Raw genomic sequence first — 12,128 nt, forward strand, 5'->3', positions numbered from 1 at the left:
TGATGGCTGCACCTATTAGAGCCCCTGATATTTAAACTTAACGGAAGCTAATTCAACATTATAGTCAAGACTGTTTGGCCGGAGTCCCGTTGAGAAAGAGTACAAGAAATCACTTGAAAGGGAAATGGATTTTATTGAATTGAGTCTAATTTGTGACAACCGGTGTTCTATTAGCTGCTGCACCAACTGTGGTCGTCTCCAAGTCTACCTGCTGACCTCATTTCCAGAGGAGGCTGGGGCTGCGTGAAGGGGCGGAGCTTCTTGTAGCACATTTCTACCTGAAACTCTGAACATAACCCGATCAGGTGCAGGCAAGACTGGCATCCTTCGTAACCACAGTGATGCAGCCAGACTACAGGAGGACGGACACCTTCAGCCTCAGCGTACCTGGCCTCATCCGCCTTCCTTGTACACTCCTCTGGGCAGGGTTTTGTTTTCCTTGTTGTTGGAATTGTAATTTGGCCCCCAGGAGACTGTAGAGCTGAAGAGCATTGACCTTTTCCTCAGAGAACAGGTTTAAGAAGCCGACTGGCTGTGGCGTGATCGGTGACATTCCGGGGGGTTGAGCTGTGCTTGGTTTTGGCTCAACCGTAATCTGATTTATAACTCAACGGTCCACTAAATGAAGTTTCTGTAAACATCTGAAGAAATGGGCAGTAACAGGTTCATATTTGATCAAACTGAGCCAAGTTTGAGAGTTCTTGGCAGAGTTTGGTGAGCCTCTCTTGCTGTGCTGGACCGACCGTATTTGCATTCAGCGGAATCGCTTCAGTTTGATGCAAATTCTGACACAGCAACCGCCAGCATCAACTCATCGCTCTCCTTGGAATGATCCGTCCACTTGATACTCATCAAGGGATTTAGTGTGTCATCTCATATTTGACAAATTCTGAGATGGGAAACTTGACTTTTTTCTTCTGAGTAGAAAGAGTTCAACCAAGTGAGGATGTTCACGCAGATTTACGACGTGGGAATAAAAACCCTGAGTGACGCTCCGGCTCACCACACCAGGGCTGCTTGTCTAGAGAACACCTAAAGCATATTTAATGTTTACAAGGAATTATGAAATACCTTGGTGTTTTTTTTTCAAACTTTAAATCACAAATCAGATTAAGACACTCAAACTTGGCAGTTTACTCTTGTTTGCCTAATTTTTTTGTCGCTTATTATTTCCTCGGTGAAAGACAAAGCCTCCTCCTGCATCATCAGCTCATGTTTCCAACTTCAGCAGCTGGGAAGCTGATATTCCAGGCAAAAACAACTGACAAACAGTGAGGTGGCTACATAGCAGGTTTGAGAATTTCTAGAAATGTGTTTTAACTGAGGCAGAAGGCTGCTCACTTCACTGCTGTACTAACAGACACAAACACTCTCCTCTGAGGGAACAGTCCATTATCTCTGGTGACAAACATGAAACGCAAGCGGTGAGGAGCTACTTGGGGAAATGCCACTCTGCAGGAAAACATTTAAGAACCTAACTGGCAGTGAGAATTTCTTGAGCTGTCCAAACATCTTCCCACATAGTCTTTCTTTTCATTAGTTTTCAAGTCAGAGAAATGTCAAGTAAGATAACCCATTATCCCTCCTGTTGACAGGAACACACACACACTCACTCACACGCACACACGCAACACACACACGTGAATGCTGTGTACCAGCATCTGCAGCTACAGATGTCTGTATATACAACGTTTCAAGTGTGATGCTATTTCTTAATTTGCCACTCGTGCTGTCAGTGTGCATCAGCTCAGTGTTGGAACTGAGCAGCGACTCTGGCTCTCTCCTCTCCTGCCTTCTATTGACTGAATCCTTCTGATTTTCTTCTTGTGAAGCAGAAAGAAATGTTGTTGACAGTGTCTATAACCATCATGCACTCTATGTATGTCTGTTTTTATTCTCAGAATGTTTGTCCTCTAGTTTTTCTCATCCTTCTCTTTAGATGCAGACTTATTGAACACAACCATACCGAACTGGTAGAAAAGAAGACATCCGCATGAAAGGGTCTTTCATAAAGTTGCTTTTATCTGCCAACACAGGCACATTCTTACTGAAATAAGACTCGATCCATGAAATAGCTTTTTCTTGCTTGTATATGACTGATACAATAAATATAAGGTTTGCAAACCAACACATTCATTTCAATCAATTATTGGAAAAATAAGCTAAAACCCAATGGGCAGCCGTCAGTAGGCACTGGAGAGCAGTCATGCACCTGAGCTGTGTCCACCTGGCCAAAAACACCCACAGCATCCCAGCTGGTACCTGACAGAGGCAAGCATGCAGACAGTGAACAGTCACCCAGGCCTGAGGTGGCTACAAGCAGAGCTTTCTGAACCACACTGGCACTGGATTCTTGCCTACCTCCGTCAGGTTTGGAGGCTGTATTCGGCCCCGGTCTGGCCGTGTTCTCTGAGAGGCTGCATCAGCAGTGACTGGTTACCTTAGCAACAGGTCGACTTAAAGCCTTCAGCATCAGTATATCGCTGAAGTTGCAGTAGGACAGCTGGAGCTCATCTGAGGAATGATGTCCTTGATCAAATAAAATCAAGCTAGGTCTCTGTATGGCAACAGTCAGGGAGGCCCCGCCCCAGGAACACTCCCCTCTGACATGGGTCATAGCTGGTGAGCAATATTTGAAATTAAAACTTAAATGCCAGGCAGCAGTGGTGTATGGTCATTATATCACAGCTATCAACCAATAAGATTGTGAGAAGCGGCTCCTCTTTCTGATGATGGCCATCATTTACAGTGAGTGCATGCTGGTGGGTGCTGCTACAGTTAATGTGAATAAAAAAGTGGCTGGGAGCCAGAGGACAGTCCCCCCCCCCACAACATGGCGAGTTGTGCTGACTGTTGAACAGCATGTTCTAGTTTTCTTTAATGGACTGAACTGAAGACCAGACCTGAAGTGATCTTTGAAATGCCAGACAAGTGCCATTCAATGTATATATAAAAAAAAAAAAAACATTTGGCTTCACACCCCAGAAGGTTGTTACCTCCATTTAGTGTAAACGGCGCCATCTGGCCAGTAATTGGAGCCGGTTGCTGTGGCTGCTGCTTTTGAATGTGCATCCTTCATATTTGGGAGAGACCAGAGCACTGGGAGTAAACACTGGGTAGCCGGTAGATGCTGAGGTGATGGAGAGCCGGTGGGCTGTGAGAAGCTGGTTGTAGATAATGGCGAGGCAGAGAGGACCAGCTGGATCCTGAGTATTCATGTCTTGTCGCAGGCTGATCCTATAGAGAGGCGGTGCATGACGCACGATGCTGAATGCTCAGTGGGAAGCGTAGCGTGGTCACAATTAGAACACAGAGCACTTGCATGCACACACATAGACAGCACACACGGCACCTTGGCTCCCTTTCATGGTGGTGGGGTGCCAACACAGAAGACCGGACCACACCAGCTGCGGTCTCCAGCCAATCACTGCTGATTGGAGCTGGGTCCTGTAAGGTCACAGGGTGTGCAGCTTTGACCCTCTCAGATGCACCCAGATGAAAAGAAAACAAGGCATTTATCAGTGGACTAAAGCCTTCCAGTACTCTGGGAACCTTCTCTCATGGCTGGATGAGCACAGAATGTATGGACCCCTATCCTGCTGCCCGATCACGTCTGCTCTGCATGAAGGTAGAGAATCGTATGGAGGAGTGACGACATGGTGCGTACGAGGTTTGCTCTGCCACCCGTGCACCAAGGAACACTGCTGCAGCTCAGCTTGACACCTTTGGTAAAAGTCCTGAATTACCTTTTTACTCCTTGACTCCTGCTTTTAGTCAAAAATCTCCACAACATTGTTTTTGTTTTTTTTACTTAGACATAATAATTCTATAAATCATGTACGCTGGGAAGTGGTAAAATCTCCTCTCTATTAAACTTCTTTTTTCTTCTTAAAGAACATGTCGCTCACCTCTCGGCGAGTGATGCTTCCATACGATGTTAGCCTCGGGTCGACCAACCGCCAGACACATGAGGTTGACGTTGCTGCCCTCGTTCACCGTGATGTCCTTTGATATGTTTGTGATCCTGGCAGGTACTGAGGGGGAGAGAAAAGAAAATGATGATGGATGATTTTTGTGTAATTATTGACATGTGATTGAAGGCCTTGCTATTCCGTGTCAGATCAGAACAGTGATGAAGTTAAAACTAACCCGGCGTTTGGACTCAATTAGCATGAAATTAGCTGACAAATCTGACAATTCTGCAGCCGGTGGTGCTGTTGTACATGACTGGTCTTCTTCATCATGTATCATAGCTGACAAGCATACAGCCTGACTTGGACAGAGACACGATCTCATCTCTTTGACTGGACCAGTGTGTGTGTGTGTGTGTGTGGGGGGGGGGGGGGTGGTATCTGGTTCAGGGATAGGTTGTCAGTGAGGATGGTTAAGGTTGTGGTCAAGCCCAGAACGGCTGCATGATTAAATAAATACGATATAAACAATCTCACTGTGACTGACATTAATCTTCAATGTCTCTGTTTTTATTTGACAATTGCAGTCGACCACAAAACAATTTAGATTTTTGAATAAACAGTGCAGCCCAAGCTCTGGTATCACCGACCTCCAGGTCAAGTTGTCCTCCATTTTAATTTAACCAGGTGACTTGAACTTCTACCGTACACAGCCGAATAATAATAGTGTTAGAGTAACCCACCAGATGTGAACATAATAATAATAATAATAATAATAATAATAATAATATCAACATGACCCTTTTTATGATGTTTTTTGTTGGTGGTGCTGTCATTAAATGAAACTCGATTACATTTTTGATAAATCTGTAAATTCAATGGTATTTTGCCATAATAATCTAACTTGTTATGAGGTCAGTAGAACGTGTCTGTGAAACATTCACAGCACTTCTCATGCTGTGACTATGGGGAACCAATCACTTGCTCTCAAATGATCAATAATCTCCCTTGAAACCATTTCAATCCTTAATGATAACACAGAGAGGTGCTTCGCTGCATCCCAGTGACCTGTGCATTGACAGATTCTGTTAGCATACATCGCTAAAGCTCAAATGGCCCATTTTGGACTCGATGTTCAGACCAGTTTAAAATAATTGTTAACATAGTTGATTAGATAACCAAACAATCATTCAGAGAGGTAAATACAATTTAAGATTAGCAGACTCTTCACTTGTTTCTCAGCATCATTATTTGTTTTTGAGGAAAAAAATGTACTTCACTTGTCTTTCCATGTAGATACTGAGTGGATCTGTTCAGGTTTGCAACTCTGATTGACAGAGCTAATCAGATCTGCATGGCTGGTCTTTAGTTTGTCTTCCTCTCTGCATCACATGGCCAGCAGGCAGATAAAATGAGAGGAACTCCACAGAAATGGGTTAAATACAACCATTTACAATTAATTAAAATGAACAGAATTGCTCAGATCAGACACATCCTGGCTCAAGAAGATGCAGGAAAACTAGTCCCTGCTTTTGTCACTTCCAGGCTGGATTACTGCACCTCCCTCCTACCAGGCTGGACTAATAAGTCCCTAAAGACTCTCCAGCTGGTCCAGAACGCTGCTGCCCGTGTGTTGACTAGAACTGGTAGCAGAGACCAGGTCTCTCCTGGACTGGCTTCTCTGCATGGCTCCCTGTCAAATTCAGAACAGAATTTAAAATTCTCCTTCTACCATCAAAGTCCTCAACAGTCAGGCTCCTTCATCCCTGACAGAGCTCCTAGTCCCCTATGATCCAGCTAGAACCCTTCACTCCCAGGATGCAGGGTTCCTGCTGGTTCCTAGAGTTCTAACAGTAGAATGGAGCCAGAGCCTTCAGCTATCAGGCTCCCCTCCTGTGGAACCTTCTCCCAGTTTCAGTCCAGGACCCAGAACCCCTCTCTATGTTTAAGAGCAGATTTAATACCTTCCTTTTTGATCAAGCTTGTAGTCAGGACTGCTTAGGCTGGCCCTTAGACTGCTGCTATAGGCTCAGACTGCTGGAGATCTCCCATGATGCACTGGGCTTCTCTCTCCTCCTCCTGTCCTCATACGTGTTACTAACTCCTCTTCTTCTTTCCTCATCCCAGATCCTGGTGCTGCTGGAGGAGGCTCCAGACCTGAAGAGGCTCCAGCTGCCACCCGTAGCTCCACCTGCTCATGTCCCCGTCTGTCCATCAGACTCTCCTCCTTTCTCTCTCTCTTTATCTCTGTCCCACTCTGTCCTTCTGCATATCTGTCTTCCTCCATTTTCTGTTTTTGCCTCTGCCCCGCTCTCCTGCTTTCTTTCCCCCCCAACCAGTCAAAGCAGAAGGCCGTCCCCATTGAGCCTGGATCTGCTCGACGTTCCTGCCTGTACGGCTAAATCACAGAAAACTCCCCCAAGCACACCGACACACACATGCAGCTGCTTGCGACCTGCTGCACTCGGCCAACATATCCCTCACATTTATTACCTGACCTGTGAAAAGCTAGAATCTCCAGCTAAGTCAGTCACCATGTTAATGACTTTCACTGCAGCATCAAATCTGTCAGCTCAGTGATATTAGTCCCTCGAATGGTGCCCACAGACACGTTTCTATCACTGTTGGCGAGTGTTTCTTCTTCACATGATCACAATTTCTTACACAGGTGCCCTGATTGAAAGCCAGTACACACATGTTTCTAGTGAAGACATCATTTGTCACATCACAATGCCACACATGTCACAAGCTAAGAAGGAGTTCCAAGCTGGAGTGTCACACTACTAGGAGCAGAACGCATGCAACATAATTCTCTTGTGTCTTGCCTGTTACCAAGCAGGACAAAGCGCAGGTTCAATCCTCAGTTCCCTGTGATGTCACTGTGTTGACGTGTCTTTGAGCAAGATACTGAACCCCTAATTGCTCCTGGTGAGTAGGTTGGTGCTTGCGTGGCAGCTCCACCATCGATGAGTGAATGAGGCAACATTTTAAAGCACTCTTAGTGCTGCTACAAGTAGAAGGGGCTACACTGACAGGGTCAGGGGTCAGTAAATCGATAACAGCAATGGCAGAAAGTTTCCAAATCTTGAGGTTTATGTCTGGGGAGCCTTCTCACAGACCTTTCCACAACGTGCAGTGCAAACGCAAGCACATCCCCAACACCGCATGTTGTCCACATGAGCATGTGGCTATAGAGCCCAGTTCCTCTGGCCTGTAGCGACAGTGAGCCAGTGGTGAGATCACTGCAGAGGGGTTTGAGCATGAACCATTCTGTTCACATCGAGCCCAATGACTTGAAAGGGTGCAGTTTGTCCTCCAGTTTATCAGCATTGTGATAATAATTCCTAAGCAGTCACTGGGGGCTTCAAATTGAGACCATAATACAGCGCAGTTTGCACCTTCGCATCATTAATACACTTTATTTGATGTTATTACATCTTGTTGAGGAGGCCCAGTGGAGCAGTGGTCCTCCTTGTGGCCCCCCATCAAGAAGGTTGTGGGCGGAGCCCCAGCTGGCGCACGGGGTCTTTCTGTGTGAGTCTCCATGTTCTCCCTGTTCCTGCTGGGTTCTCTCTGGTACTCCAGCTTCCTCCACAGTCCAAAGACATCAAGAGGGACCAGGTTAATCCAGACTCTAAATTGACCGTAGGCGTGGCTGGGAGAGCCAATGGTTGTCTGTCTCTATGTGTTGGCCCTGTGATGGACTGGCGACCTGTCCAGGGTGAACCCCGCCTCTCGCCCGTAAATGCTGGGATAGGCTCCAGCCCCCCGCAACCCTTACTAGTAAGGAATAAGCGGAAGATGACGATGGATGATGGATATTTTTGATGTACATAAAACACTAATGACTGTCTCTGTTGCACTGAGCATGTTGATTGCACAAGAATTTCTGCCTGCTGTGCCTGTGCTTCACATGTTCAGGTTCATGCAACTAGCTTTCATGCTGGTCAACATGAAGGTTTGTGGACATTATTTCAAGCTATTTTTAGATACAGAATATGGCGATGGAGCCAGAGGGCTACTGCTGCATGCACATACACATCAGCTGCACCCCCTCAATCACAACTGTATCATTTCACTGCAACTTTGACGATGGACCTCACACTAGCTAACAATACACACAGAATGTTTGCTACTTACAACTACCTAAAACACATAAAAAAAACATGTAAATATACACCTTTGTTGAAGTCCTGGTTGTTCCAGCCTGGCTGGTAATGCAAGACAAAAAAATATTGGCACAGAACTGTAACACATTGGAGCTATTACGCTTTTTGGTCTTTTCTGACCTATAAATGTTGCTACAATGTCAGATACTCATGTTCACCAACGCTACAGTGTCACATAATGAGCTACATGCATTTGCAAGAAGCCCTGCAGGCTGTTTCAGATTGCTTTGCCCCCTGTGTGCCACCAGCTTATTTTACAAGTGTTTTACCAGTGATGTCAAGACATCCTGGACCCCATACACGGGCGCGCTACCTGCAAGGATACAGATCTATACCCACTCCCACCCCAGCTCAGCTTCAGAAGTTTTACTGCTGCGAACTGCTCGCTTGATAGTGTAAAACCAGAATTTTTTTTTTCAGGAGTGGGATACAATTAACTTTCTCACTTAAAAAAGCAATCAGCAGGCTAAAGTGGATAGAGTTGCTTTTTCCAGGCCAGCAAGTGAAAAATACCTTTGTGTTTTTTTGTTCACATCACACTGGACTGAACTGGGCAGCACCAAGCTAGATTAGCAGCTAGCCTGAAGCTAAAGGAAAGCGCTGTTCCTTCATCACTTGGTTGTGTTGAAGAGTAAGAAGCAGTGAGCAGCGTTTGATCAGTGTGCCACCTGTCTTTAGTTTGTGTCAGTAACCGGACAACTAGGGTTCAATGTAACGTTCTCTATTTACGCGGAAACCGGCACAATGAGGAGGTGGTGCTCGGCATAGCAAGTCCTCAGAATGGTGGCCAATCACAGTGGAGTGGGCGTGGCAGAAGAGGTCCATGGAGGGGGGTAAAGGGGGGTGGAAAATAACCGGGGGTGGAAAGTAACGAATTATATTTACTCTCCTTACTGTAATTGAGTAGCTTTTTTGTGTACTTCTACTTTTTTGAGTACTTTTTAAAATCTGTATTTTTACTTTTACTTAAGTTTTTTTTTTTCAAGTAACAGTACTTCACTACATTTTAAATCAATTCCATTACAGAGTAGAATAAATCCACAGTTTCACGAAGGTCGCCCTGGCAACAGCTGCAGCCAGTGCAAGCCAGCGTCTGCCCCAGCCCAGGTGCACGTCAGTGTCGTCAGCCGCTTACCGCGAGACACTGGAGACTGAACATATGACACAGAATCTTCAAAATGAATTCAACTGGAATGGATACGGTTGAAGTTGCTGAGGAAGAAGGCGAAGATGAACAAAATGACATGAATCCCTGGCCATGTTGGACAGACGTTTCTGAGGTTGAGAACAGAGATGGGGCAGCTTGGTGCTGTTGGCTTGGTGATGCAGTGTCAGCTTTGTCCCCAAGACACCTGCATATCTGCACTCAGAAACCCGGCATCAAAGCTGTACAGGTGCACGGACAAGTGAGATAATGTTCCATTAAATCAGTAACTCAGTACAGTAGCTAACTTTGCCACTGATGTGTACGTCAGCAATGCTACCTTACAGGTAGGTAACTAACAGCTCGGTAGCATTGGTGGCTAATGTTTTGCCGCACACACTCCTGAACCCCCCCCCCCAAGAAAGTAACCAAGTAATTTTTACTGAGTACATTTTAAGTGAGCTACTTTTTACTTTTACTTGAGTAAATTTTTACACCAGTACTTTTACTTCTACTTAAGTGAAATTTAATCAAAGTAACAGTACCTCTACGAAAGCAGATTTTTTTCTGTACTCCTTCCACCCCTGAAAAATAACACAGACCCTTTTTTCAGGATGCAGAAAATACCAGGAGGAGAGATCACGAGAGGCATCGTCCTCCAAAGATCTACAAAGCCTCGGAATTCAAGACCCTGACAATGAGTACAGCATCTCCCGTTCAACGTCTGCAACGGCAGACCATGAACACACCGGACTATCGTCATATTACACCCCTCGATGCACATATGCCAGCAGTTATTGATTAAATGTGCCTATATTTTTTAACCATTTTATATAAAATGTTAGGAAATGTTCCTGTGCAGTCTGAGCTAGACAATCAGTATCACTTTCATTCAATTCAAAGTTGACGAGAACAAGTGTTGACAGATGAATCCACAAAAGATCATATGACGTTTCATCAACCATTTCCAGGACCGGGTTACCGTAAAACCAATTCTGCACAAGCCATAAATGACTCAGGTGGGGCCAACAACCACATGACACATTCAATTGGTGTGACACTTCGATAATGTAACCCAATTATCATTGCACATCGCAGGAAGGACGGTGTGAGGTAACAGCAGAGCTGGGAGATAATTTACTACAACAGGAGCGCGGCTTTGCCCTCTCTGCCTTCGTCTATATCCTATTTATTAGGGCCTGAGCCTGAAGGTACTTCAGGCGAAGACCCTATTATGTTTGCATGGCAGAAAAACACAGAAGGAGCACTAAAAACACTAAAAACACACACTTAGGAGCATCGCAGCCCCAAAATAAACACATAGGGGGGTCCGGGGGGTCGGGGGGGTGAGGTCTCCCATTGAAAACAATGGTGGCAAAATAATTTTTTTCTACTCTTTTTGCACTAGTTTACTAATATCTTAACCAGAAAAAGTCGAAAACCAAAAACAAGTCATCAGAAAGCAATTTCAAAAGTGAGGCTTTGTTGTTTCCTTTTTTGAAACTTGCTGCACACACTAGTAGCTGCTCTGTAAGACAATCTAGAACAAGGAAGTGGATGCAAAATGGTCATTTTGAAAAAGAGCAGTGACGCTGAAGTAGTAGGAGTTGATGAAAGTTGAGTAAATTGTGAATGATGTTGTGATAAAAGAAAATAATGGTTTAATGTTTTATTGTCACACTATGTTCAAATAGAAGTTCATTCAAGGTCACACTGTTATCATCATGAAAACGCACCTGCCTTGATATGAGCACCCATTCACACTCCCATGTATCTGTATTATCAGTATAATAAAGAAGCAAGGAACTGTCTCGGCGGACTCTCTCTCGGGAAGCCACTGAGACAGGGTGCCCTTTGTACAAAGCTGAATGAGTTCGTGTTGTGTCTTTCCTAATAGCGGGAATTTAGGTTTCGACCTGTTTTCCCTTAACATTTAATTGGTCCTTCGAGCCGGATAAACGCAGTGACTGCCTCGACGACGCCGGGAATCCACACCGCAGACTGTCGACAGCCAGTTCACCATAGGGGAACTGAAAGACCCAAACCGTTGAATTCGTGTTGGGCTGGTGGTGAGAGGAGACCGGGCGCCGTCGCCGCGGTTTACTCGTTTTCCGAAGAAACAGCGATTGTCCGAGGTAAGACATAACACGAAAAGACCAAAAGTGTGATTGTGTCTGTACCGGAGGTGAGCGAAGAACCTAGGTTGTCAATATAGAAGTGACGTAATACTTCTAAGTAAAGGAGACGGAGGATCTCCGACAGTGTGACCCAGTGAGAGGTCTAAAAAACTAATCCGGAGGGATTAGACAGAATTAAGACGACGTACTGTCTTAATAAAACGCAAAAGTCCCGAGGTACAGAACAAACAGACGCATGAAAGTGTAAACGTATGAATGGTAGTTAACTGTCCATCACTCACGACAGTTACTACATAAAAAAGTGGGAAGGAAACAACAAACCACCTGTAGATGCACAGGCAAGAATTCTCCACCTGAAAGGGTAGAAGGGAGAGTTACTACAGACTGGTAATTTCAAATTGTTGTCCCACTGAGAAAAGTCGTCAAGTAGCGACCACCCCAGGTGTTAAATTGACGACTCCCAAAAGACATATAAAAAACATAAATGTCCGGAAGCGAATTAATAATTGGAGTTTGGGTCGACCCACAGGGACGTCAAACAAAAGTTGATTATATATTCAGTGATCGCGATATTCCAAGTGTAAAATATAGTCGAGTCACATTCTATGACGATAGAATCCAAATAAGACAAAGGTTCATTGACCTTGAACTCGCTGAAGAATTAATAGTCAAGGTTGAAGCTTTCAATTTAATGTGTTAATAAACCACGATGGGAAAAGGTCAAAGCAAAGAGTTAACAGGCGATGCCCTGTACATGGAAAAACTG

At 44.9% G+C, this 12,128-nt stretch overlaps 1 protein-coding gene across 2 annotated transcripts in view; it reads right to left on the reverse strand.

The window, feature by feature from the left end:
- opcml (opioid binding protein/cell adhesion molecule-like) overlaps positions 1-12,128 on the reverse strand; it is a 400,369-nt gene that overhangs the window by 58,008 nt on the left and 330,233 nt on the right. For both annotated transcript variants that reach the window (XM_086179279.1, XM_086179277.1), the window contains one exon: positions 3,909-4,034. In XM_086179279.1, the coding sequence (XP_086035405.1) occupies positions 3,909-4,034 (126 nt within the window). The remainder of the gene's footprint in view (positions 1-3,908; positions 4,035-12,128) is intronic.

The sequence above is a fragment of the Aulostomus chinensis genome, chromosome 15 (assembly GCF_037954235.1).
Source record: "Aulostomus chinensis isolate RoL2024-O1b breed Wild chromosome 15, RoL_Achi_v1.0, whole genome shotgun sequence".
Taxonomy (NCBI): domain Eukaryota; kingdom Metazoa; phylum Chordata; class Actinopteri; order Syngnathiformes; family Aulostomidae; genus Aulostomus; species Aulostomus chinensis.